Genomic DNA, 27,012 nt, shown 5'->3' on the forward strand with positions numbered 1-27,012 from the left:
TCCTTATGCGCCTCTAATGTCCCCAGAGTTTTGGCTCGATTCTCCTTGTAGATCGCATCCAGCCACGCCTGTCCGCGGGCGAGGTTTTCTGGGCCGGACTGCCAGTTTTCTCTGTCCAACGTCAGCAATTTCCCATGAATCCTTTTGCCTTTGCTCCATTCGCCCCTTGCGTCCGCACTCCCGCTTTCATTCCTCCTCTTCCCGGGACGAATGATAAGGGCTGCTCACCGGGAGAAACTATAGTCCCGATCCTCCTCCCTTTCCAATTCTGCAATCAACCAAACCGTCTCCAACGGCTTGCACACCCCTATGATGCTCACCAGCTTCACCAGCGCCTCCCTAAGCCGGCGTACCAGCTGCTGGCGAGACGCTGGGGTCTGAAACTTAGGTCTGGCAATGAGGTAGGTGTAGAGTGTGGCTGAGTGTGAGAGTTGCGGGGAGGTGACAAGGGCCGAGAGCTATGATTGGGTTGGGTAAGCACCTTGTAGAAGGAGTGCGGGGTCAGTGGGATAGGGAAGCGGAAGGGAGGCATACGACGAGGAGATACCAGCGATCATTGCCTAAGGTGGAGGATGGAAAGGCTGCCTCTACCTGGTCGAACAATTTGTGGGCCTCGTCTGTGCTTGGTTCGAGTGATTGGGCCATATCGTGATGACTGGGCGAAATGATCGCTGGATGTTGGAGATTTATCGAGTGGTGAGATAGCAGAACCACAAATGTGAGCTCTCTGGGAAGGATACATCATTCTGGGGCGGAATGGCGCAGGTCCGACCGTTCCGACGTAAGCAGAAGGTAAAGAAAGCTGACAACATATGGATGAGATTTGTGCCAAGCTACAATCTCAAGGAAGGCCGAGCAAGGTCAAAGTGGAGTGAAACAAGAAAAGAAACGTCGGGGGCGGTACAGAACGGTCTCGATATCAGTTATGTTCAATTAATATGATATAAATATGCCGGAGCAGTGCCCGCTGAAGATATGGTATAGCTTCACATTGAGGTAAATGCCTTCCAGATGGAATTTCACAGTCTAACAACCGGCCCAATGCAATATCTCCGAGATGCAATGAATTATATACATGTAACTAGCCTCCCAACCCAGGTGAGGTGTATCCTGACGCAAATTCCTCATTAATGTCGTCAATCATCACAAAATGCCCTCTTCTAGTAGCCATCTCAAGAATCTTTGTTGAAGATCTTGTAGAATCCGAGGCCACCTGCTTGCCCTGAGGCGGCGACATCCACACTCAAGCTATATACCTGCTTCCCGCTCAAGGTCTTTGTAGTGAGCCCGGAGTAGATTGCAAACGGTCCCGTCTTTCCAATGAGCTTGAGCTGCGTTTGGGTTGATGCATCAGTCTTAGGTGAGACAGTGCCTGTTTGGGGTACGGGGATCGAGAAGGTAGCTGTCAGAGTTGCTGGGGGCGCCGTGGTCAGATATGCAACAGTCAGATTGGCGGTATATGACTGCTGAGCGTTCAAGGCAGGGGTACTGGTAAATGGCGGTGGTGTCGGCGAGACTGATGACTTTCCTGGGACGGGAAACATGCTATCTTGAAATTTGAAGGTCTGCCCACCAACTGAGATACCTGAGAGGCCTGTTGAGGCAGGGAACGAGAGTTGGAACTTGTATGAGTTTGTAGCACCGTAGATGCCTGTCCCTGAATCTGCAGCCGATTTCGTGGCCGTTGCAGTCGTTGTCGTTGTCTTACCATCTCTACCGATAAGTGTAACTGTGTAGCTGCCTGGCCCTGCTGCTGAACCGGGGACTTGGACATAACGGAGGTTCCCCGTACAAACCATGTTGCCACTCCAGTCGACGTTCAGATCGACGTTATACGGTTTCAGATTCGTGGTAGTCGTTGGGTCGATGGGGGTGCTTAGGCGAACACCGGACGGAACAGTCTCAATCATACGCTGAAAGGTGGACGAGCACTGTGATAGAAAATAGTCGTTGGACTGACCCAATCGTTGCATTGTAGCATTCTGATCGGAGACGTACAGCCGGAGGTCGGACTGCACGGTCACGTTTGTGGTGGTGACCAGAGGACCACCTTTTGCGTTTTTGCTGCCCAGGTAATCGTTGACCAGCCCATTGTCGAAGCCCGAGTCAGTCTCGTCGAAGGCAATGCGCCCATCTGTACCTGTTTGGGTCCCTGGGGCATTGTTGACAACGTCGGGAAAATCTTTCTTGTGAACGCCTCCCAAGGTGTGACCACAGGCGGTCAAAGCGATGGTATCATCACGATTGAAGCCAGCATTGCCGAAGACTCCCAACTGCGTGTTGAGATCTTGCTGGGGCTGTGGAACACCAGTGGGGCCAGCCGCTGCGGCATCCTTTCGGCCGCCTCGCATCGGCACATGTACACCTCCGCAGTGCCCAGCAGCTAAGACAGTGCCCAAAGAAATAAGGTCCGCCATGGACACAGCGGCGTTGAAGTAATAACCAAAGTTGGTGAGGGCATCGTTGAAGGCGGTGCCAACGTTTTCAGCACGAGTCGTTTCGAACCCAATCGACGCATCCAGACCGCCTTGTAGAGTATAAATGTTTCCTGTCACGAAGTCATGGAAGGCTGTCCGGATCCATTCGGCAGCTGTCTGGCGGCCAAGGTTGGGGTTTGCTAGGCCGGTAGATGAATCGATATACTGTGAGCATGGTGTGATCATCCTCTTGAGATTGTAGGTAGCAGCGTCGAGGAAGAGATGCTCGAGCTCTCTGACAGTGGCTGCTTGGGCGTCGACCGGCCATTGTGCTCTGACGGGGGTGAGGGAAAGCAGCCAGAGGCTGGAGTGAAGAAAGGAGGTCCGCATTATGATTAGTATTAATGTGTAAGAGCAACGAGCGTGAGTTTATGCTTGAACGACGAGAGGTACTGTACAAAAGGAAAGAGAGCAAAGGAAACGAAGGCAGGACACGATGCGATTAAAGAGTGAATGGTGTAGGAAAGAAGGACAGCGATCGCTGTTTGCCTTGGGAGGCCGTTTCACAGTCTCGACCCCGGCTGGCGACCATACGCGTACAGCTAATGCAGTGGCTCCCATTAGGGAGGTGCCCGTCGACAGACTTACCACTTGAGGCCGGCGTGGATTGCTTTCGGATGCTAAAGGGGCTGCAGGGAAGAAAGCTTGGGTGTGTTAGTGCCAATGGCCGGCGTATTAAGGTGGATCTTCAGCCCGCTAGTCGGGCCCTCCGAGGGGCCAAATAAGGAACAACACGAGATTTGGGGCCTTCCGCTTACTCGCCGACCGTTCATTGGGAGTCTGAGTGCCTGGTGGGTTCAACTGGGTTGGCACTCTGCACCTTGGGAGCTTTCTACCTTCACCCGAGCCTGTGGGCTTAGCGAACGTTCTGCATGTGGATTATGCAGCTATGGACCTTATGCAAGCTATCGATGCAGGTCTCACTCGTTGGCGAGTGCCACCACCACGCTGACCGGTTTCTTTCGAGGTGCTAACCGTGGACTACCTGACTGATCCCAACGCAGATCTTTGTCAATGGGGCACCCTGTCCATCCTTTAGGGTTTGATTGCGGGCTAAAAATCGCGAAGTGCCGCTTCGTACGGCATCTTGCATGAGATGATGGGAGGACAAGGGGTAGAGCACCAGGTGGAAACAGTGGGATGCCATTTCCTTTCCCCATGCGACCCTTCCTCGGCACGTTTTCCGTCCGACCTCTCTGGAGTCTGGATTGATGGCCTTGCATCAACTGGCACGCCTTCCACGCAGCGGTGACTTATCTGCGCCATTATTATTTCCAAAGCTTTTGTTAAGCCACGTTCTCTCGCCTCCCGATCGATGCACCTGCTAGAGCTTGCATATCTTAGTTCTTGAACACGAGATAATAACCCTCCACCGAATTGGCTCAACCCGACTTTTTATGCAACCATTACCAACTTTCCGAGTTGGCACTACCTATCAGCAGGCCATGAATGCAGGCTATTCCATAGTACTGAACAGGCCTCGCAAGTTTAGAATCATCGTAATCACGGCGAAGACTACAAGAACTTGATGTTTTGAGAAAGCAAGACCAGTTGGGACATCCACCCATATCATGGCTTAGGCTGATCAAAGGCTACCTTATGGAGTAACACCTTGCCATTCTTTGTCGGCGACAACGTTGAATCTGAAAGTTCCTACGATGAATGACCCATTTACGCTAAGCAACCTTGATCAAGCCAATATGGTCTAAAAATCTTACTACATCACGTGTGGTACTACCAGCGACCCTGCCTGCATAAGCGTCCATCCGCTATTCTCCCACAGAACCACATCTCTAATAATTGCCGTCGTGAGAATTAGACCCTGGCTTCTGAAGTCTGGCCTCTCGCCAAATTTCCTAGACACCAGCAGCACCACCAGCCCCACCACTGCTACTATTCCTTCTCCGTCTCCTCAGCTCGCTGTACGCGAAGGCGGTCACAAGCAGCTCTTCCATGAGAGGCCCATCGGTAGCCCCCACCAGCTCTAGCTTCGCTCTCTTACTGCGACTGAACATGCTAACATCCAGTCGGGCTACCGCGAGGCCCTTGTCGTCCGTGCAAACAAGATCTGCACTTCCCAATGACTCTTTTTCCCATGTCAACATCTTACTTTGAGCAGCTGGAGATGTGTATGTGTAGCCGCTCTTGAACATTCCACGAGATTTGAGCTCAAAGGAGACCCCTTGCATAGCGATGGTCACTTTGCGTGGAAGCATGGTGAAAGTGACTTCGCCAATTGTTTTACTGGTAGCTGCGGAGCGTATGACTATCTGTGGCTTCTCAAATCTGTGCAGATCAATGGCGTAGAGGGGTATCTTCTCATCCACATCGTAGACAGTCTTGCTCTTGGAAAAAGGACTACCATCGTGATGGAGATGGAGCACACGGGACGTAACGGGTTGATGGTGGCTCTGAGGGGGATAGACTTCAGGACTGATAGCTTCGGATGGTTGCATCTGATTTGGAAGTGGCTTTGATGTGGGATCAGATGCTTGCATGTCGCTCCTCTTTGCATCAGCCATTGTCGAATTCTTTATTTTGTTTGATTGAGATCGAAAGTAGATGATGGCAGTCTGGAGCCTCTGTTCTCTTCACCAGTCTTAAAGCCATCCTTTTATATCCCGAGCTCTGTGTGCATCCCCTTCTTCTACAATGCCTCGTGACCACAGGGTGTGCCTTGGTGAGCTTCGGCTGACAGCTGACATGAAGATCGTCCAAGTCTTGGCTTCCACTGACAGCTCTCAGCCTCGCTATTACTATTTTTGGCTCAATGATCTGCAGGCGATGCATTGACCAATCAACGGGTGGCATCGTAATGACAGCATCCTCCACATCTTTCTTTGCTCCCAGCTCGAACATCATACAATGGCGACCTTCCAAAATCTCCCCACTGAGTTAGTCTTGCACATTTTGTCTCATCTGAATGTTCGTCCACCCTCAAAAGAACGACTGCATGATGAGCCAATTCCCCAGATGTTCTACTCCAATACTCAGCCCTTGAAAAGTGTTACGCTCACTTGCCACTACCTGCGAAATATCAGCATCAAAAGCCTCTTTCGTCGTGTCAATATCAAGCTCGGACAGCCTCTCAGTCAATTCTATAAGTTGATGGGGACCTATTCCATCGAAAAGAACGGCGTCGACAGTGTTCTGATCCAAGATCAATACGCATATGGAGGGCCTAGTAACGAGATAATGCCGTACTCGATACTTTACATGGTCTCGAGCATTTTACAGAATATGGACCCCAAAGACGTCACGCTTGCTTGTGCCCCCGAAACGCTGGCCAAAATAATGTCAGTGAGCATTCAGACACAAAGCTCCTGGGCCTTCCAGATGCCTTTCCAAATACTACGGCTAGAGCAACACCCTGGGGGTCTAGAGCGATGGCCGCGCCAAGGACACCGTACTTCTTCAGAGACCTCAAACATTCTCCATCTTCGTCCGTGGACACGCCTTACTTTCAATGAGGGCTCTTCTGTAAGCGCTTATGGTACGTACGAGTACTTCCACCTGGTGGCTCCAAGTTGGTTAAACGCGATCGAGTATGGCATGCCAATGCTGGAAACTACCCCGGCCCTTCGTTCATTCACCTATGTAGCCACGTTTCCCTTTAGTCGCATGGATCCATTGTGTTGTTTCGTTCGCAGTCTGCGTCTCAGGGAGCTTAGAATCCAGCTCACCCCCATGGGATCTTGTGAAGGCCATATGCTAAACGGAAAGTCCTCGATGGATGTTGGTCGGGCTGACATCAGGGATCTCTGGATGGAATATGAAACTTCATGTCACAATCTTGCACTTCTCCTGCCTCTGCCTAACGATCTCGAACGTCTGGAAATCGTTGACGCTCAGACTAGCGAGTACGTTCGTAGCGTACTTGACAGAACGTTGACTCAAAAGATTCCGAAGGAATGGAGATATTGCGGCAGTGGCATTTGGTTGAAGGAGAGAATAGCAGACAAAGGATGAGAATAAACTTGAGACAGATGGCTGAAACGGACTACTTGCTAGGATGAATCACCGGCGTAAGGTTAAGCTGCTTGACACGAGGCAGGATTAAAGCGAGGCTGTGAGTGTTTGATCCATATCTATGCTCGCCATATTTACGTTCTTCGGGTCATTTCTGACATCGTAGGACAGCAGTGGAGGCTCGAATGATCTGTTTTCCATTTACATCATACAGGATCATTGTAATCACAATTCTAGGTGAACTTCACAGGGCTTGCAAAACTTTACATACACCTAGATCTCTAGCGAAATTGACAGACCGAAAGCTTGTGCACTCGAATCACTCATACTCTCCGCCCCTCCATTCAAGAAAAGGGGAACTCCTCATTCCCTGCAGGCTGTCGTTTTCTCCCAGCTAAACATTAGCTTCAGTCCTGTTTTTGTTCCTCTTTCGCCTTTGTTGTTGGCTTTGCCGAAGCCGTTTTCTTCTCACCCTTCCTTATGGCCCTCTTGATTTCTGGCATACCCTTTTGAATCTCATGCGTATCTGTTAGGAAAGACTTCAGCGTATCTTTCACTTGCTCTGGTCTTTCAAGTAACTGGATTAGCCCTTGGCCCGTCAGCCGTTCAGCGATAGCCATCAGTTTGCGTTCATATTGGCTCAAGGCTTGTATCTGTGAGTCTAAATCTTCGTTGTTCTCCTCCTGCAACCCAATCGTACTTAGCAAGTTAAGCGCTTTTTGCCTAAAAGTTGAAATGGTATTGCGTAGAGCTTGCACTGCTCTAGCTACCATGATACCGTCTATTCTTAAACGCCAGCCCGTGACTACAGGTGACGCTTGTCTCATAACCGCATCCTTGAAGTTTGTAGCTAGCTTGCCTTCGAAAGTTTGGAGCCACTGCCGTTGGCGGAGAACACCAGGCCTTCGGGTCTTCCAAAGACGCTGGACTATTGTGATAGCCTTCAAGTCTGCCTCTGAATATTGTTGCTCTGTAGCTCCCCCTTGGTCAGGTGCGGCGGAGAGCACGTCGCTTGATATTCTCGACTGTAGATCTTGAGGCGTTGTTTTTACTACATCAGGGTGGTTTTCGAGGCCGTGTAGGTGTTTCAAGGAAGGATAGTGTTTGCTTTGGTCTATGACTAGCAAGAGAGTGTCTTTAGCCTCGTACATCTCAAATGAAAGCATTAAAGCCCTTTGCATGAGCTCAGAAGATGTTTTGAAGCACATGTGACTAGCTCGCATTGAACCTAAAGTAAGAACATTGTTCACCATATTGACCATTTCGCCTGATAGTCCGACTTGTAACCCTAGATTTGCGATACATGTCAGTATCATGTTAGTATTACGTCGTTGAAGATAGCGTTCCTGAAGCCTCACACCGCAACACATCAGCGTAAACCCAGGTCCACGAAGCTGTCTATCGAAGAACAAAAGAAGGCGGCAGAAATGATCCACAAGCTTCAAGAGGCACTGGCGATATACCTGATTGTCGCGTTCGGGCACGATGTAGTGCTCGAGCGCTTCACGAGGTAAATGAGGCAAATGACACTCGATCCAGGACGTGGGCAGTAAACAATATCTACCGCGAAGGCGGAGAATCATATAAAAACACAGGAGCTCGAATCTTGAAGTTAGCCCTGGTAATGTCGCTAGCTGGTCTTCGTGGATAGTGAATAGTACCCCAAGAAAATCGTCGATGTGCTCTTTCACGGCGACTGCAGGTACTTCATGGAAGTTGCATTGTAATTGAAGATATCGTCTGAGATCATGATAGACTGGGCCACTTCGTGGTTCATTGTAAAGCTTATTGGACAGGTTCCTGAAGAAACGACCTTGTACAGCGCGACCGAAGCAACTCGCCATCTGCAATTGCTCATGTATAGCTGAATATGTCTTATTACTAGCCCATTGCCGTCCTAAACGATGGTACAAGAGATCTTCAAGCGAAGACTTCACGACAGTAAGGCCTCGATCAGCCAGCAATTGCTGCCAACCCGAATTAACCTGTGTTGCGTCTTGATCACAGGCTGAGACAAAGGTAAGCTCTCGCAGTAGTCGTTCAAGCCAACGACGCCGTATCGGTAGAAAGGAACCGTTAAATGCTTCACTCATCGCTCGGCTGAGGTAGAGTCTGTTGGCGTTGCAAAGCAAGCAAGTGAAGCTTAAGAGGTCGGCAATTCTGTCTGAGCAATCTTGAGATGTCATTGACTCGTGCAGAAAAGGACAATCTTGTCCTTGACGCTTTGATGGGCAGTAGCCAAGGCTTAGAAAATGACGGCAGCGCGATGGCCATCTCAGGTCCCACAGTCCCCTGGCACAATCGTCTATTTTTAGTATCGCAGTAGACGTTACCTCAAGGATCTTGTGCTTGGCCGCTTCTAAATCTACGCTCCGAGTGTCGAATCCGCACTCTGGAGCGAATACAGATGTCCCACTCACAATTGGTGGACTCTGCTCGTCTGTCTGCCATATACCCCCAAGCAGTCTTACTATGCTCACAGCTTCGACGTTGGTAGAGTCCGTAAGCTGGCCAGCGAAGGTGATAGCACGAGAGAGAAGGGCGATTGGAAGTGCTAGAAAATCCACGGTCTGCCAGACCGATGTTTCATTTGAGAGAACGAATATCGTTGTACAGATTTCAACAGTAGCATCCTCGAGCGTATCTAAATAGCCGCTTAGTTCGGCGGTAGATACCGAAGATATCTCTTGCCACAATTTGGCAATATTTGCTAAATCTGCATGCTTGCTGTATTTGTCTTCCACTGGAACCTTGAAATCAGCTGACTTCGCGCCCCAAAATGCCCACAAATTTTGAGCACATATGAACGTAAATAGCTTCCTGGTCAAAGCCTGCACTTCAGGTGCGCTCTCTTCGCAGAGTCGCTGACAAATAGACAGTTCCAGAGCTTCCAGAAGGCGGCCTTGCCGGATCCTTAGACGGAACAAGTCTACGAATCTCATTTGCTGCTCGTAAAAAGCCTCAAGATCTTCGTGTAGGTCATACTCGACTAAGCCTGCTTCTTGCTCTTCAGGACTTCCCAGAGCTCGGATGGCGTATTTTCGGCACGTTGCTGAGATTTTGCGCTGCTTGAGTAGCAGTCTGCACAACTGACTATTACGCTGAACGGTTATTGTTGCGAAGCTTTCATAGTGATGGCTGAGGTACATGACGAAATCATCAAAACAGGCTCCTCGTCGTAAGCAACCTAGCCCTTCTTCGTACATTGACATCGAAGTGTAGCAGCCTGCTGCTTCGGAATACAGCTGTGCCTGCTCAAATAGTGGAGCAGCTTTGTCTAGCTCGCCAGCTTCTTCCCAAAGAGAAGCGGCGGAGGCGAGGTCTTTTAGCCGCTCTTCAAGAATTCTCGTGGCATCCTTCACCTTTTTCAACTCTCTCAGGGCGCTGGCGGCTTTGGAATAAAATTGACGTGCCTCTCCAACCTTTCCCTTCGACTCAAGTTCGATACCTTTCTCTTCATTTGAATGAGCAGTCGCTTCCTGCTCAGCCTTCACGTCGAATGCCTTCCTGAAGCACAAAACCGCAGCGTCATAGTGCTTATATGCCATTAGGCGCCAGCCTTGGGCTTTCCATTTATTGGGATCGTTTGTTTTCGATGGCTCAATCGTCGCCAGCTTCCTATTGAAGTCGGATTGGCTTGGGCGTGTCGTCTCGACTAAAGGTTCTTCGTATGCATTGTCGAGTAGCTGGCATACAGATGTAATTTCTTTGTCTGATCGTTCAAAGAAGAACAGCCGAAATCGAGCTCTTGTAATGGCAACGTATAAAAGCTTGAGCTCTAGACACATTTGCGGATGATTTCTCCCAAATTCGCTTGGCAGCTGGCCCATGAGTGCTCCAATTCTCCGAAAAGACGTCTGATGAGCGGAGTTGGAGAAGAAATGCCAGATAATGACATCGTCAAACTCCATACCCTTCGCTTCTAGGATTGTGAGAATGAGTCCGATGTCCCCTATCTCTGCCTGGAGATTGCGCTTTTCATCCTGGTTACGAACCAGTATCACTTGCTCTGCCCCAAAATCTGCAGATCGCTGAGACAGTTCTGACAGGCCAACCGACCTTGATCGAATAATGTTGGCATCGCATCGAAGAAAGAGTACGGGTTTCGGCCCATTCATGATCCCAGTCTCTGGCTCAAGCTTGTCAATGAAAGATGGAAAACCGTTCCATAACATTGTCATTACTAAACCCGCTAGGTTCAAGATCCCCTGGTGCGATCTAAAGTTGGTCGATAGGTTGAAATTCCTGGGCAGTAGATGTTTTCTAGCTTTCTCTGAAATTCCATTAGGCAGAGCTTGTGAAAATAATGTTCTTGCATCCTCGAAACGAAAGCTTGTATCGAGTGCGATTGTCTGGGCTGTATCGCCGGCGAAGTGAAATCCCCGTTTATCGTCAATAAAAGCCAAGAATAGCTCCAGATCTACACAGCGATGATCCTGTACCTCGTCGATATAGACTTCAGAAAAGACAGAGCGTAGAGTTGAGCGAATTGTCTCATTAGTTCTGATGCAGACTAAAAGCTTGAAAATGTGGTCGACATCATCTGTATGTCCGTTCTGGGATTTCATCTGCTCGTAGGCTTCAAAGATATCATAAATACGGTCGCGGTCCTCATCAGAGAACGTTGGAGCCTTTCGCGCGGACATGTTGTTGTATTGGTCCCTTGAAAGAGGCTCCAGACTCAGGCTAGAGTCAGTTGAGCCTTTAATAACGCCCATAATTTCTGGAAACACAGCATCTACAGCAAAGTCGTGCCTTGTCTTATCTGGCAAACGAGGCCAGTAATCTGTTCTGAATCGATTAAAGTCTACCTTGACCAGACGACCATTTCTTCCTCGACCCTCTGATGACATGTCTCGCTGCCGATCAAGCGCGACCACAGTATTCTCCAGCATTGACAAGAGATCGTCGAAAGTACAAACGAGGGGGAACATATCTGCCTCCAGCTGTGTAACATCCATTCTATAGAGAGGAGCTGCAGACCCCGCAAATTGACTGGTCTTTGTGACCATTGTTGGCTGAGACGTGTCCGGACCAAGTGTTCTGATCAGATCTCGAGTGTACAGGAAAAGTTTCTCAACAAGCAGCCCAGAACGAGTCAAGAGCACCTGCTGTATTGGTCTGTCTCCACCTAATTTCATACTAGCAATGTATTTGCCCACTAGTTTCTTAGCTAAACAAGTAGTTTTGCCAGTGCCGCTCCGGCCCAAGATCAGGCTTGGACTTTTGACGTGACTGATGACATGCATCTCTTCCTGAGAGAGCTCGAAGGGGAATTCTGCCGTGAGATCCTTTTCAGCAAGTGCCTTCAAGACCGCATCGGTCAACGGATACCATTTGTGGGCCATTTCTATGATAGCCTGGTCAGCGGTGCGCATATCAAGTTTCGCACTCTGCCGCTGCATTGTTCTTTTGCTATCAGCGAGTGGTTGGAAAAGCGGTATGAATCTGTGTTTGAACTTCATTGGATTCGATGTGCAGAGGTCAACGGCTTCTTTGGAGTAATTCTGGTGTAGGAGAGCAGCTTTGGGGACGACGTTCATGACTTCACGCTCTTTGCCAATCTCCCAGACTCTAATACACTGCTTCGTGCCCGCACTATCCGTCGAGGGACTGAGATCAATATGCCATAAGATCAAAATGTCTTTAGGACCAGCCCGGTAACATTTTGTTGTTGAGAATGGGATGAGTAGTTTCTCGCCTTTTTGTCCACGAATAATCGGATGAAATTCCCATAGTCCTGCTGCTAGGTCGTTAAGCTTGTTCCTTACAGGAGCCAATTCATCTTGTGCCAGTCTACGCAAAGTCTTGAGAGCTAATTCGGACAGCACAATCCTCCACGCACCCTCTGAAATACCGAAAATAGCGAAATCAAGATTGTGGTGTTGCACCGACCTCTCGAAGCTAGCCTGATGAACCGTGATACTTTGACTTTTTTGAGGAAATGTAATGCATTTGGCGCAGATGCGGCAGGGAAATGTGTTGGCAATGCCAATGAGGATCTCGCTTGTTTTGTCAGTCTTCAAAGTTTCAAGCGCGGTTTGTACGCCGAGCAAAGACTCTGGTATAGCCAAACCATGGTCTCGCAGTCCTGTAAGTACGTTCATTGGTATGGTAATACTCCTCTCCGGGGTTGATTTTTGGTGAGAGATAACGCCTTTTACGACAGTGGCCATCCCTTCGTCACACAGAATGTCACCTAAACGCCTTTCGCGATCATTAATTGCTTCTAGCCCCAATATGAGAAGCATTAAATTGTCCCAAGATTCGATGAGTGAAGATGACTTATGCTGATCTAAGCAACGCCTTGTCAAGTCCACGAGCCTTGATGTCCATCCATGGATAATATTCGAGTGGTATATCGTCGTTTTAGATGAAACCGCCCACCGCTGAATCAGGGCACTCCCTTGAGCGTCGCTAGCCAGAGATTCCAGCGCGTCCCCACACTCAATTAATAGTTTTGCGAGCTGACGATGGAGAGAGTGTTTGGAAGAGTATAGACAGATGGAGAGTGTCAAAGTGAATAATTGTACGAGATTCTGAGGCTCAATCATTTCCTGTAGATCCTGGAGGATGTGGAGGCAGAAATGTGATGCGGCATCCCCAATATCAGGTGTAAGTGGCGATTTAGGATGGTCAATCTGATATTTCAGAAGACTGTCAAAGACATCCGCGAGTCTTTTGCTTTGTGTAGTCAGGTTCAAAAGAGTCCTGTCCCGATTTGTGACGGAGACAAGACTCTCAATTTGGTGTGGATCTTCAAGGATAGCGGCGATAGTTTCTCTTTGCTGAGCGTACGAAACTACATCTGGAGTCGCTAGATAGGTTACTAAATCCATATATCGACCCATCCTTACTTGACCAAGGAGTGAATGGCGAATCAGTACGCGTCAGCAAGAAAATGAAGGGTTTCAAGCCCGGATCTGCGAAGTGTAAACAATTATGCGGTGAGCTGCAAGTACCCTGACCAATACAAATATCTGTCGCCCCGCAGTTTCATCGAAGTATGATGATGACACGGTAAGATATCGCTACAACGAAAGCAGCCTTTCTCGCTTGTGGACGAGCATTCCAGGTGGTAGATCAAGCATAGACAAGAGAGCAAGACAGCCCACTTGCCCGCTCAGATTTCATCATAAGCTACCTAAAGCGCTTGCAACAAACATGCCTCAAAACAGCCGCGCGTTCTTCCTGCACGCCGCGTCTTCACAAGATACAGAATCCCATAGTCATATAAGAACTCTTATGATAACATGTTTGCAATGATTGAAACGTCTTTCAGTTGAAGGGATGGCAAATTGCAGGAGTGCAACACACGTATGGGCCATTCGGTTAGTAGAAACCTCGATGGTGAGTAGATCATTTAAGGTCGTAAATAAAATCCAAGAGGCGTTTAGGAGCCTGTAAAGATCAATCGCAGCCTGGCGGTTCGACTGATGGGCTCACCCTTCCTTTCCAGTATACAAGGCCACGTTTGGCGCCGTCTTGGACCACTCTGAAGCTTTATAGAACTTCGATTGTCCCGAAGCAAAAACTCATGTGAGCTTCAGTGATGCAGTCTCGAGCATTTCCTAACAAAACATTTCAAATCGAGGTAGCTAGACCATTGCAGTTTAGTCTCATCCCGCGCAAATGTCGTGTCAGCCTACAGCTTGCGCTCGCCAGGTTACCATGACGACCCGATCAGCAAACGATGGGACGCACTAGCTGCACCGCAACTTCTGGCGGTCTAAGTCCGTCTCCATCTCTGATCTACCCCGTACAAGTGAGGGCTGTGAGGCGATGCTCGCCGGATAGATCCTGTCCCACGGAAGCCCGGTCGGGATCCTTGCCCTCTCCGGCTCTCTCGAGAAGACTGCGACATCCCTTGGCGCGTACTCCAGGGGCTGATTGTGTCTCTACTAGATCTGGAGCCCTGCCAAAAATTTCCTCCGGTGCGAAATTCTGCCAAGCCATCAATACGTTGTGCGTTGGCATTGGCTCGCCACTGGCGTGTTTTGTCAGACGAGCTCGTTACCGAACCGTCGCTGGAGCCTTTGGGCCAGGATGCCTTCTTCACAGCAGCAGGAAGCCCAAGAAAACCTCGGAAGAGCGGCTTCATCGTCGGTAAGCAAGCTGAGACGATCCCAACGGAGCATTCCACGCTCGTCCAGATCGCCGACGGTACGTCCGTATATGTAGGATCGTGAAGTGAAAGGGATTTCACAGTTGACAAGCGCACAATTGACGTGATACACACGCTGTTGAGGCATTAGGAAGACTGAAAGGGGAGAGAAAGTAATCTTAGACTTACAATGCGCCTAATAGAAAGACGCCAGACAGAGCGACCTTCTGATAAGCAGTGGCTGAAAACTTCCAAATTATAGGTACCGGTAGGCATAATACAGCTACGTCAGTGATGAGAGACGTCACAGAGCTACCAGTCCAGAGTTCCTCCTGAGGTATACACCAACCTCCGGGAAGTGGCTTCGAGACTCGTGTCCACATATAATTGACAGGACGGCACTGAAAAATGATTATGAAGGTACTCGTGAAGTACCAGCAGAGCGTTACGGTCCCTACAACGAATATCGCAATGACGAAGCGATTGTTCACGTTGAAAAGGCGATAGTAGAACAATAATATTGCGAGCTTGACACATGTCATAGCCAGTTGGTAGATCAGCTCAGCTGCGTACTCAACCTTTTCCTTGGTATCAGACGCATTCCACCCGGACTGGTAAGTGGTGCTTACCTTCGCCCCGTAGACAACATCTTTGATTCCAGCAAACTCAGCATGCTGACCCAGCCCGTGGGCAACTCCAAGCAAAAGATCCACATTCAGGCCAATCGAAAACACCTTGCTCGCTGCTCAGCTAACAACGCTAATTGAAAAGAGGCTGACGTACCAGTGCAACGACAATAAGATAGTCATCCCACCAAATCCGCGACCGTGCTATCCTCCGCGACAGGAATCTTAAAAGCACGGATATGACGGAGAGTGGGATGAGGACTATGAAGGTACTGCGAGCCAAAAGGGTCTTGTCCTCTTGTTCTCGGATCAGCTCTTGCGCTGGAGTGAAGCCGAGCGTAGTGGAAGACATTATTCTGCGGGATGGGTATGACGGAACGTTTGCACTTGCAGTTCGACATCCTGAAGGCCGGCGACGCAGTACTTATCCCTGGTATGATCTGGTCCGTGCTTGCATCTAGTGCTCGAGAGGCTGGTGGAGGCTGTCCTCTTCGAGTCAAGGGGGCGACTAGACTGGCGCGAGCAACTCCTGGCAATTATGCAGCTATCTATCTAGGGCGGGCCCGTTTGAGAACAGTCGACCATGATACAGCGTTTTATTCACTTTCGGGCCGGGACTGTGCACAAGCTGTCGATGCGGCTGCCAAAGCAAATGCGATCAATCCCATGTCGTCCCTTTCTAAGCCTTTTTGGTACATTTAATGTTTCATGCAGTTGATATTAGCTTTTCAAAGACGTCAGAACGCAACAAATGTCCTATGGTTGGCGCGCGTATTGAGTACGCTAGCAGCTCGCTTTCACCATGCTGCGATCATAGCGGCGACAGCAATCACAGATGTTGAATACAGCAGGAAAAGCCCCCGCTCTAATTTTGAAGAAACGCATGCAGCATTCTGCTAGACTCTGAGGACCGCTCTGCCCTGCCTTTAGCTTGCATCTCGAAGTGGTGAGTACGATTCCAAACTCGAATCTTGATCCCCAGGACCCTTTACAGGACATAGCAAGCGATACTGCGCCGTGTCCATGCGGGCTTCCTCGGCCACCAACTTTCGCCATGCATTGCTGCGTGTTCCTCCAAGGATCTGTGAAAAATGGCTGCATATCCAGAACGGGTCCGGACTTGAGACTGGTAAATATCCTTCATTGGACTAAACCACCCTTGGAATACCTCGTGGAAGATTATTGTACTTAGCTGCACCTGCAGACCTGACCGTCAAGGTCCAATGTTGCTGCATCTAACCATTTGAAAGTGATTTCCCGCAGCAATACACTGGCGATAGATACTATTGCATTGGACTGTGCGCCACTTTGATACACAATGATGTCGAGTGCCCGGCAGAAGTATGGACTCAAGCAATCTCATTATAGAATCTCTAAAATGGTTAACCGAATAATTTCGCTTCGTTCATGGTATAAATACAGGGGAGGCATCACACAAATCCACAGTGACAAAAGTGCTCAAGTATTCAGCAACAATCCAGCTCCAAGGTAATCGGAATCATTCCCTGTATGGTCTTCATCTTCGACCTACGCTGCTTCTGATCTCGGATTGGCGTCTTTGAGTCTTGAAGGAATTGAACGTGACCTAGAGTGGTGCGTATGAGTGTCTTTCACGTCTCGTTCTGCCCTGGCCTTCTCCACTTCCGTTACAAGAGCTATCCCTGCTGGAAGTTCGGCGTCTGGAGAAAAAGACTCGAAGTCCTCAATCACGCTCTTCGCAAGCTGCATCTTCGCGCTGATCCGGAGCAACATGTCGATGACCCATTGTCGCTCGACTTGGAGGGGCAAAATCCTCAACGTCAATCGTAGGCTTAGTAGAAGAAACAGGGGGGCGAGGAATGGCTGATTTGACATCCATTCGCTTGATTTGCAAACGTCTCTTGCCAGATCAATGCTTTCAGCCCTGTAAGGATGCTCGTCAACTTGAGCGGCTGCATCCCACAAGGGTCGAGGCGCTCGAGGTGGCCGAATTACAGTCCCGTCTTGTAGAACGTAGTGCTCCACTATGTCAGCCACACCTACTGGCGCGTGATGTGCTTCGGTATAAAGCCGTTTTATTTTAGCCTCTAGACCCATAAGAGAGACATTGAGTAAGCACATCATCGCACAGTATCCGGTAAAGATGCTAGCGACATGGACATCAGGGTATTGCCAAATTTCCGGAAATAGCTCGTCTTTATGAGCAGAGGGTACGAGGTTCGGCGCAAGACCAAGCTTTGGGAACTGCGCATCCATACGTGATTTGATCGCCTTGAATCGTTCACGATGCCCTTGACCTTTGCGCAGGGCAGCTTGGAGATCATCCGTAGACGGATCTTTTGCTGAAACGACCCGAAGAGCTCTGACCACATAGTTTGGAGTGGCAACAAACTCTTGAAAGTACTCTTCGTTGGCCCGGTAGAAGGGCCCTTTTGGCGAAGTCTCGTAGATGTCCCAACACAGTTTCCGCCATTCTGGCGTATTCAGAAAACAGGCTTTCCGATAATGAAAAGCCTCCATGACCAGGAAGTAGCGGAAGGCGAGAAATACGGACTTTCCGTGGCCAGAACGGTGTCTATCAGGACCACGTAGGCCTTGAAATGACTGACGTTACTACTTGCAATCTATGTATAGGCTTGTTGACTTACGAATCAGGTTTCCTGCGCCTCCAGCGTGGCTCAACCAAGAGTTGGAATCTTAAAAGTTAGCTCGTTGTGAAAGAAGGCACAAAGGGGCACGGGAAGGACAGAACTTTCTTACCTGTACAATTGTATACTTCATAGAAGGTCAGGAGCATGCAAGCACTGAGGGTGTCGTCAGAGCTGAGGGCTTGCTCTCTATCCTGTAGATCACGATTCAACCTCTGTAAGGCCTTTCCATAGACAGTCCTCGAGTTTTGAATCAATGCAGCATCGCACGCCTGCCGCCCCAGATGACTGATCACAAGGGCGCGAATCGACCATTGCAAAGATGCTGATCGAATGCCCTGCTCGGCGACCTCGGCCAGCCAGACGCCGTGGCTCTTGAATGTATTCAGCGTCACGGGGGTCGACAGAGAATGTATGAAATTTGCCAAGAGTTGTTCTTGATACTCATTGGGACATAACATGGCCAGTATGGCAGACGTTTCTACGTCCCCCTGGATCCAGTCACGCTCATTCAAAGGAGTCGAGGTTGCGTCTCTCGTACGTAATTGCGTATTCCTTGTGCTTCCTGATCCGAAGTCCAATTGATTTTCGGCTGTTGATTCGGGATTGTGTTTGTCGTCGGAGATGACATTGTACAAATTCTGAATTGAAGGAACCTCTTGGGGCCGCATTAGCAACCAAATCTGTCTGATCTTTGGCGAGTGTGCACCTGCCATCAACGAACTTGACCTGCTCATAACCTGGACAATGTCGGTGGGCCTTCTGACATCGCAAACAGCCTGGCCGGGTTTGGTCGCATTTGATACGTCGCTCCACACAGACGCGGCAGCCGCTCGAACGGGGCGCCTTCACCATTATCCTGGCTTCCAACACAAATCGTTCCGAGGGAGTGCACTAGACTGTAGCGGTCAATGTCGCTCGCCAATTGATGAATAGACGGGTCTGAAATCCGGCAGGCGGACGATGTAGGATGTGAGGAGTTTCTTCAACGTGCCATGGGATATTGCTGCTGCATCTGTCACAGATGCATTCCAAGGGAGCCATCCCAGCTTGATATAGCATCCCTCTGATGGTGCTTGCACGTCGTTCACCGTTACCGTGCGGCTGGCTCCGCGAGCATTGCGAATGGCATGACCGAAAAGATTTCACTCGTTACTTGAGGCTGAAGGCGTGGCTCAGCCAAGCTTAGGGCTGAGGGGATCGGCGGTCAAAGTAAGACGCTAGTACTCAGCCTTGACGATCCCCTTCATTAGTCCCTTGAACAAGATAATCTTCAGGAACAGCAATAATGGCTTTGGGACTGGCAATGAGTGGATTGTTGATCTGTCTGGCTTGAGTTCGGGTAATTCAATGTCATTTGTGCTTTGCAACGAATGAAAGCTACAAACAATGTAATTCTACCGTAGAACTACAGATGTGAACTATTCAAATCAAGATGGTGTTAATTGAAGGGGTAATCACTTAGTCTCTTGTCATCATTCACCATTAAGGACTTATATCGCTGCATGAATTCGAGCGCCCTCCAGTATCACTTGGCAATCCTGAAGGATCCCTGTGAGAGAAAATAAGAAGGTGTGGCGGAAGCCGCCCGCTAGCGCTAGGGCGAGCCCTAATCTTAGTAGTGGAGGGGCCGACCCTGAAGACCCTTCAGGCATGCCCGGTCGTCCTACAGTCACGCGTAATGTGACAAAGACTACCATGTGAGAAATTGACGATCACTTCATCATCACTATCAAACGCCTCCTCACATTCAAGACAAAGCTTCCTGTTCACTGCTGTCGAGCTCCATGATTCACTGTCTCGAGATGTCGGACAGTGCTCGAATACATCCACCTGAACAACCGTAGACTACAATTAAACCAGGCTCACCTCAAATCCTGTACCCCTCGAGGCATTCCTGTAATTACATCCTACTACATACAGTCAGCCACCATGACAGGGCCGCTCCGACCTACCATTGAACAACATACGGCGGCGTCCTCCCCAGCTCGACCTCCGTTCGATGATCTCCTCGCTGACGATGCATACGGAAGTAGCGACAGAAGTGAGGAAGATGATTGGCTTGAACAGCATCCCCTACCATTCCCGAGCACCGAGGCCGATCGAGCCTTCCTGAACTGCATCGGGCCAGAATGGAATTCGGGTTGGAACGCTGAATATGTTCGAAGGGGACAAAGAGAGAGCAATGCGCAATCTCCTCCAATGACTCAAGAAATACCCTCGCAAGCTAATAGCTCGCCTCTGGAGAGCTTCGCCATACCTGTAAGTGGCCTCGGAAATGAGTATAGACAAGTCGCACCAGACCCCACCATGAGGCCACCCTACCGAGATGTATATGCAGATGCACATACTTCTTTCATGTCTGGAGCTCGTTCACATCCCGCAAGTCAAGAGAGTCCACTTGTTTCTCCTTTTCTGGCGCATTATACGAATACTCTGCAAGCATTATCGACTCCATGGACCCCTTCCGAGAGCGGTGCATACAACACTCAAAGACCGGCAGAGGACATTCAAGAGGTAATGCCACGCATCGCGCTTGAAGCGAATCGTCATATGCTTGTCACGAGGAACTTTTCATTGTATGCTGATCGAGCACTGAGAAACCCTATCTCACCGCGACACCGGCACATGAGATCTGGATCCAGCCAGTCTTCTGAATCGCCTGGGCAGGACCAAACACTCTCAAATTCATTCGAGGGTGCTGCTGGTGAGGCTGGCATAGTGCAATACCGCAAAAGACGACGGGCGACCAGCCCGAATGCGGCAGCTGCTCTTATCAACACGTATAGGGCAAGACAACAGGCAGACGAAACTGAGCTCAACAACCGTAAGTGTCAAACCCTGCTCTTACTACACATGACTAACCGCTTAGTTCTTCGCGATTCTTCTGTCACACAAGGTGGAGGCAGTGGCGTAGACTCTACATTTGTAAGGCAAGCCACGGCGAGTAACCGTCTAATGGAAGAAAGCTTGTATGGGGGCCTTCTGGCATTCTCTAGCGGACAATCGCCAGCATTTTGTTTGCCCCGGATGAATATAGGTCAAAGATCTCACATTTTTACCTCCGAACTCTTTCCACGCAGCTTCAGTCTCACAAAGCGCGACATACTTAGCCAGATCTTCAGGAACCAAAGCTTCGTGCCTGCAGCTAAGCAGGAGATACAGGGCCTTCCTAAGCCCATCATCTACTATGTCACAAAACGAAGCTCGGCATCACGAATTGGACCGATTGGACCGAGAAACTTGCCGCTAGGCCCAGGCCGTAGAGGCTGGCCAACAGATAGTCTGCCAGTAGAAGTCTTCAATACAATTACGAGCTATCTGCCTCGCGAGAGCCTGCAAGCTATGCGCTTAGTCAATGCAGAGTTCGAAAGGAAGACTTCCAACAAGCTCTTTCATACAGTCGTTGTGCCTTTTAGATCCGAGATCTATGGCATGATGACTCATCAGGACGAATCTCAGGCCCCTTCGAGGAGTGTTCGCAAGGGCAAAGGCAAACAAAAGGCAAAATTGACATTGGCCTCGGCAGATACTGCTGACAGAACTATCCATGACGGCATGAAGGTGTTCGAAGCCTGGGGTCCGCACATTAGGAGATTCGCGATGGCGTTCGAAGTAGATGAAACAGCGTTAGAAAAAGCGCCCAAGAAAGGAAAGTTTGAGCAACACACAACGTGGTGGGGTGGCTATCAATGGCCTCATCCCTATTACAATCGCTATGAAGCTTGCGAATGTCTCGAAAAGAAAGCTGATGAGTTCAAGTGCATGTCAAAAGCTTTATCTTACCTACAAGAGACCATGGAATTAGGCTTGTCCCTGGACAGTGGACTTGGATGGTTGTCTGGACCTGACAAATCAGATCGTGCTAGATTAATCGAAGGGAAGCCCGAATTGTTTGGTCTGGGAGATGTTTTGCAAGCTTCCAAACGACAAGAAGCAAAACACATTTGGGACGACATAGTAGAATCTGTCCCGCGAAGGTATACCAATGAGGGCTGGCTTTCGGAAGGCGAAGCTATCGAGGTACAGGTAACGCTGCGTAGCGATACAAAGCAGATCAGCTTCTTTGATACAGCTAGTCGCTCACACCACAAACCTCTCATATTTGAGGGCGTAGACTTGTCAGCCGCATCTTCTTCAAGCCTTAACCCCGAGGTTCAGAGTCGCTACGCCGTTGAAGGCCTATCAGCTCTTTCCAAACCAGACGGCGGACCTTACAATAAAGCTGTCTTGAAACCTGCACACCTGTCTATAGCCCAGCAGGAATGGCTGCTGGAGACAGAGTGGGCGCAACGAGCGTTCCTATCCAGTTTCTGTATGGCTTTATGTGACAATGCTTATACCTTCCGATACGTGCATACTCTCAATATCTCCAACCTTTCCAGCAGATACCTATCAGCACTACAACGTGATGACATCTGGAATGCTCTGACCCAGCTCAGCAAGCTGGTCCTCAATGTTTCTCCCGATTGGCGCAATATTATGAAGACGGACACTGGTCTTGTAGAGGCCAGCGATATTCGGCCCTCAACAGCGTCGACACATTTCTTCAATCTTCTAGTCAATTCCGTTGCCAAAGTAGAGAATATCAAGTCTCTTACCCTTGGCTACACCAGTGGAGGAGAGCACCAGCCTGGGATATTTGGTCGTAACAAAAATATTCTACCAGCACCAATCATAGACTTCCTGGATCCTAATGCTATCCTTCAGCGAACCAACAGAGTACTGGAGCTTCCTCACGTTGAATCTCTGACCCTGGTGAACTGCTGGATCACGCCTGACTTGCTAAAAACCTTTGTCGCTCAGTTAAAGACTGCCTGCCTTCACCACCTGCAACTTCGATCTGTATCCTTGACAGCTCATACTGCTGCTTTGCCACAGCAGGACCAGGGACATGCCTCTCCTCGAGACAGTTATGACACGCCCCAAGGTCCCCCACGGCGTGGCGATGCTAGCGTAGGCAACTTCTTCGACATGCGAGTCGGCCACGGGTTAGTTCCAGACCCTGCCCAGGATGGATGGGTTACCAAAGGTCAGCGGGTAGGCTCATGGGGAAATGTAATTGACTCCATCACCCCTGGACCTACTACGGACTTCATCCGCTACGCATTCCAATACCGAGAGGAGCGGCCAGAAACCTTCTCAACAAACCTCGAACGTATCACGTTTGAGTCTTGCGGCTATGTCTGTCTCCCCCATTACAATAACTTCAATCAGCAAGGAATAGGGAAGGTTGTTGACCAGTTGCCCATCTATTTGGTTCAACGGGCTGTGGATCTGCACCCCATCATGATGGCCCGCCCTAACGATCACTTACTCGGACAGATTGCTCCTACTCTCAAACCCGAGGATATCGAGGTTATGTGCTCTGCATTTCCAATGCGATTGGGATGGGGTGCCGCTAGTTACGACAAAGCAATGGAAAATCGCGAGGACGGCCAGCCCAAGGGAGGAGATGGGAGGTTCAGTGGAATGGTCGACAAATTAGTACTACCACCCATCGACTGACTTTACACGAATAGAGCTCTTCGCTACTCCCCACATATGGAGTCCGATGAGCGCTTTACTCCACATAATGATCATACGTATGAACCAATAAGCACTAATGGCACGGCATGCATATAGAACAACCAAGAGATGTATGAATTTGCCAGGAATGGCACTGGCAACTGCTTGCTAGCTTATATAGCTTACAAATCTGCACATTGAAAGCAAGTTTGGCTCATTCACTATCTTCCTATCTTATTGCAAGTGCTGCTCGTCTTCAGCCTTCTGTGATAGCTGCCCTCACCCTAGCCCCACGTTGTCGCGCATTCAAGCGCTTCTTCTCCAGCTCAACTGCTTGCGGGCCTTTCTGCACAACCTCCTCACCTTCCGTCAAGATCAATTCAATATGGCATGGATTTGACATATACGGGTTGATCTGTAGACCTCATCAGCCCTCCCTATCAGCAATAGTAGAATTCTAGTAAGACATACCCTTCCGTGAGCTCTGTACGTCCTTCTCCTCTGTTTCGGGGCTTGGTTGACTTGAATGTGCTTGACAATCAAATTCCCCGTATCCAAGCCCTTTGTATCCGCATTGGCTTCCGCATTCTTCAGCAGTCCGAGAAGGAACTCTGCGGACTTTTTCGGCCACCGTGCTTTGCTCACACCGAATTGCTTGCCTGTAACCCACCTCGTCAGCCATCTGTTCATTTGTGTCCTCGTGTGATTTCTCTCAATTCTATCGTTCTAAGGAGTGTTGATGGCGCACCTTGAGCTGCTCGACCTGTACTCCCTGCATACCGTCGCATTGGCACCGCTTCCTTCTTCTCAATCACATTTTCTAGGTATTTTAGGGCACGGTCGACTTTCCAGCCATTGATAGCTTGAGCGGTTTCACGTGTGTTCTTAAAGGAGACGCGAAGGTAGGCACCGCGAGCGCGGGCGGACTTCGACGGGGCCGCTGGGGTGGCTGCGTAGCGGACCTGAAGGAGAACGGTAGTGTTAGTTGTGGGCTTATTTCCTATGCGGTTGATGTAGTTGGGGGACGGGAATATAATGAAGACTGCATGGTGCACTCAAGCGCTGTGGGCGACTCACCATCTTTTCGTTATGGAGGGTTTGGTGTTTGGTGTTGTCTGGATCCCTCTATCACTTTAATACTCGCTAGACAGATTGTGGGCCGAACTAGGCCGCTCTGGCACTAGCGCGGAATTTTATGCACCTACAGAGCTTCCGCAAAATTGTTCAAGAGTTTCTCGCATCACACAAAATCTACGACTCCAGGATCGTCGCTTCGTAGCTCAAAGATGTTCGCACGATATTTGTTTAGTATGGCAACCTTTTCGTATAGCTTTCCGAGTTTTCTCGTGCTAATTCACATATATAGACTCAAACTTGACCTAATCTACGTTGCGTTGAAAGTGCGAAACTTGAGGGTGTGCACTTCCTGCAAGTGCTGTCATTCACTCTCGATCATATCTGCAACACTTGCGCTTGTCATTGATGGCATTCACACCAAGAGGACGAGGCGGCGGAGATAGAGGTGGATTTCGTGGGGGCGGTGGTAGAGGAGCTCCAAGAGGAGGTGGAAGAGGCGGTGGAAGAGGTTCGTAGTGGCAATCTCGTCCAGTGATCTGGCTGAGATATCTCTAATCCATCTGATTAGGTGGTTTCGGAGATCGAGGAGATCGAGGAGATCGAGGAGGTCGAGGTGGCGCTCCGCGAGGCCGAGGTGCTTCACGAGGAGCTGATCGGGGTGGTCGGGGTGGTCGTGGTGGAGGTAGAGGTGGAAAGCCAGGGCTCAAAGGAGGTCAGAAAGTCGTCGTCGTAAGTCAGACTGTTGAAAGGGGGTTTCAAACACCAGGTGACTAAGCCTCGAAGGAACCACATCGTCATCCTGGCGTCTTCGTTGCCAGAGGCAAAGAGGACATGCTTGTTACGAAAAATCTTTGTCCGGGTGAATCGGTTTACGGAGAAAAACGCATGTCTGTTGAAGACGCTGCAGATCACTCTGGAAAGGTGAATGGAGAAATTGCTCCTGCTACGAAGACGGAATATCGGACGTGGAATCCATTCAGATCAAAATTGGCAGCCGCTATCCTAGGTGGTATCGACGACATATACATGCGGCCTGGATCCAAGGTTTTGTACTTGGGGGCAGCTTCAGGAACCTCAGTCTCTCACGTCGCAGATCTGGTAGGACCCACGGGCACAGTCTTTGCTGTGGAGTTCTCCCACCGCTCAGGGAGAGATCTCATCAATATGGCCACACATCGTACGAATGTCATACCGATCATCGAAGATGCTCGACATCCTTTACGATATCGAATGTTAGTCGGCATGGTCGACGTTATCTTTGCTGATGTTGCGCAACCTGATCAAGCACGTATCGTTGGGTTGAATGCACATCTTTACCTAAAAGTTGGAGGGGGAGTCATCATAAGCATAAAGGCGAACTGTATAGACAGCACAGCACCACCTGAGGCAGTGTTCGCTTCGGAAGTAAATAAGATCAAAGCAGAGAGGATTAAGCCCGCTGTTCAGCTTACACTAGAACCCTTTGAGAGAGGTAAGATTAACACAGAGGAGGTTGTGTACTTCAAGCTGACGTTTTCGAAACAGATCATTGCGTGGTAACGGGGAGTTACGTACGAGCTACGTGAACACATGAAGAGAGTTAAAAAAATCCAACTGTATAAATACTTTCCCCTTTCCTATGTATTTGAATATGTGCAATCATGGCATTCCTGCAACTTCTCTGTCTTAATACGTCCAGCAAATGTAGCATTTTCATATATCAAATTTAGCAGCCCCGTCAATTTTGTGACGCCAGTCGCGCAGTGCTGCTTGTGGCCGAGGGATCACAAGTACCAAGCGATGTGCCTGCCGAACTGGTTGCGACGAGGCCTAGAAGTCGGTTCAAAGAGTAATAACGCCTTCAGAACTCGGAGCACATAAGAAAGGTCATCTCCCCCAGCACTTTCCCAGGGTTTTCGCCCTGTTCTAAACTCACGTTTTACGGTTTGATCCACCACCTCTTTACCACGCCCCTCCTCATTCGTCAGCCTTGTCTCTTCGGCAGCCACTCAGCCAACGCATCAGCATGGACAACGCATTTGTCTGGCCCACAGCGTCCTTCGACTCGATGGCACCCATGCCCCTGCGCCCCGAAGGACACTATGACTACGATTTTGAGGACGCTCCTGCAATGTCAGCGCCCTTCCCGTCCGAATCGCCCCCCGACGCAACCAGTTACGTGAACGCGGGGGACATGGGCTTTGACCAGCTACCGATGCTACCATCGACTTCTTCAATTGAACCAGCCTATTCACTGATGGGAGAAGACGATTTTGCACTAAACGGGCCTGCCCTCTCTTCGAAAGACTACGATCTGGATGCTTTCACTGGATTCGAAACTGCAGGACAAGCGTTTCTTCCAGCACTATTCTCGGAGCCTACTCACTCGGGCTCTGGTGTTCAAGGCTACACTTACGAACCCTGCGCCGATACCGTGCTTGGTGGCTTACGCTCTCCCTGCAGCGAGCCTGGAGAGGGCTACCCGAAGTGAGCTTTTTTTTTTATGGCTGACGGAAGGGCGTGTTTTGTAGCTGTGGCGATATGCCTCAGGGCGACCCACCACAGACATCAGGGGTAGGTCAGCTGGGTTGCAATTGTGTAGTATGCCACAAAATGGGTCCAAAGCCCCCGGGCGACCATTTTAA

At 49.7% G+C, this 27,012-nt stretch overlaps 8 protein-coding genes across 8 annotated transcripts; 2 read left to right on the forward strand and 6 right to left on the reverse strand.

Annotated features, from left to right (window-relative positions):
• Positions 1–1,172: 1,172 nt before the first annotated feature.
• Positions 1,173–2,807, reverse strand: KY384_006469 (uncharacterized protein; the record flags this gene model as incomplete). Its single annotated transcript, XM_044814964.1, has 1 exon — positions 1,173–2,807. The coding sequence occupies one exon, from the start codon at positions 2,805–2,807 to the stop codon at positions 1,173–1,175; it is 1,635 nt and encodes a 544-aa protein (XP_044668064.1).
• A 1,526-nt stretch (positions 2,808–4,333) lies between these two features.
• Positions 4,334–4,999, reverse strand: KY384_006470 (uncharacterized protein; the record flags this gene model as incomplete). Its single annotated transcript, XM_044814965.1, has 1 exon — positions 4,334–4,999. The coding sequence occupies one exon, from the start codon at positions 4,997–4,999 to the stop codon at positions 4,334–4,336; it is 666 nt and encodes a 221-aa protein (XP_044668065.1).
• Positions 5,000–6,853: 1,854 nt separating this feature from the next.
• KY384_006471 (uncharacterized protein) lies at positions 6,854–13,297 on the reverse strand (the record flags this gene model as incomplete). The annotated part of the gene is made up of 1 exon (XM_044814966.1): positions 6,854–13,297. One exon carries the CDS (start codon positions 13,295–13,297, stop codon positions 6,854–6,856), a length of 6,444 nt encoding a protein of 2,147 aa, XP_044668066.1.
• Positions 13,298–14,198: 901 nt separating this feature from the next.
• Positions 14,199–15,528, reverse strand: KY384_006472 (uncharacterized protein; the record flags this gene model as incomplete). The annotated part of the gene is made up of 3 exons (XM_044814967.1): positions 14,199–14,433; positions 14,740–15,284; positions 15,334–15,528. 3 exons carry the CDS (start codon positions 15,526–15,528, stop codon positions 14,199–14,201), a joined length of 975 nt encoding a protein of 324 aa, XP_044668067.1.
• Positions 15,529–16,703: 1,175 nt separating this feature from the next.
• On the reverse strand, positions 16,704–18,474 carry KY384_006473 (uncharacterized protein; the record flags this gene model as incomplete). Its single annotated transcript, XM_044814968.1, has 3 exons — positions 16,704–17,749; positions 17,804–17,851; positions 17,916–18,474. 3 exons carry the CDS (start codon positions 18,472–18,474, stop codon positions 16,704–16,706), a joined length of 1,653 nt encoding a protein of 550 aa, XP_044668068.1.
• A 1,261-nt stretch (positions 18,475–19,735) lies between these two features.
• On the forward strand, positions 19,736–23,311 carry KY384_006474 (uncharacterized protein; the record flags this gene model as incomplete). The annotated part of the gene is made up of 1 exon (XM_044814969.1): positions 19,736–23,311. The coding sequence occupies one exon, from the start codon at positions 19,736–19,738 to the stop codon at positions 23,309–23,311; it is 3,576 nt and encodes a 1,191-aa protein (XP_044668069.1).
• A 256-nt stretch (positions 23,312–23,567) lies between these two features.
• Positions 23,568–24,391, reverse strand: RPL17 (60S ribosomal protein L17; the record flags this gene model as incomplete). The annotated part of the gene is made up of 4 exons (XM_044814970.1): positions 23,568–23,726; positions 23,783–23,970; positions 24,060–24,273; positions 24,389–24,391. The coding sequence occupies 4 exons, from the start codon at positions 24,389–24,391 to the stop codon at positions 23,568–23,570; spliced, it is 564 nt and encodes a 187-aa protein (XP_044668070.1).
• Positions 24,392–24,597: 206 nt separating this feature from the next.
• KY384_006476 (uncharacterized protein) lies at positions 24,598–26,858 on the forward strand (the record flags this gene model as incomplete). Its single annotated transcript, XM_044814971.1, has 4 exons — positions 24,598–24,619; positions 25,089–25,117; positions 25,172–25,859; positions 26,356–26,858. The coding sequence occupies 4 exons, from the start codon at positions 24,598–24,600 to the stop codon at positions 26,856–26,858; spliced, it is 1,242 nt and encodes a 413-aa protein (XP_044668071.1).
• Positions 26,859–27,012: the final 154 nt, after the last annotated feature.

Source organism: Bacidia gigantensis, assembly GCF_019456465.1.
Source record: "Bacidia gigantensis strain McMullin 20006 chromosome Unknown contig_249, whole genome shotgun sequence".
Classification (NCBI taxonomy): Eukaryota; Fungi; Ascomycota; class Lecanoromycetes; order Lecanorales; family Ramalinaceae; genus Bacidia; species Bacidia gigantensis.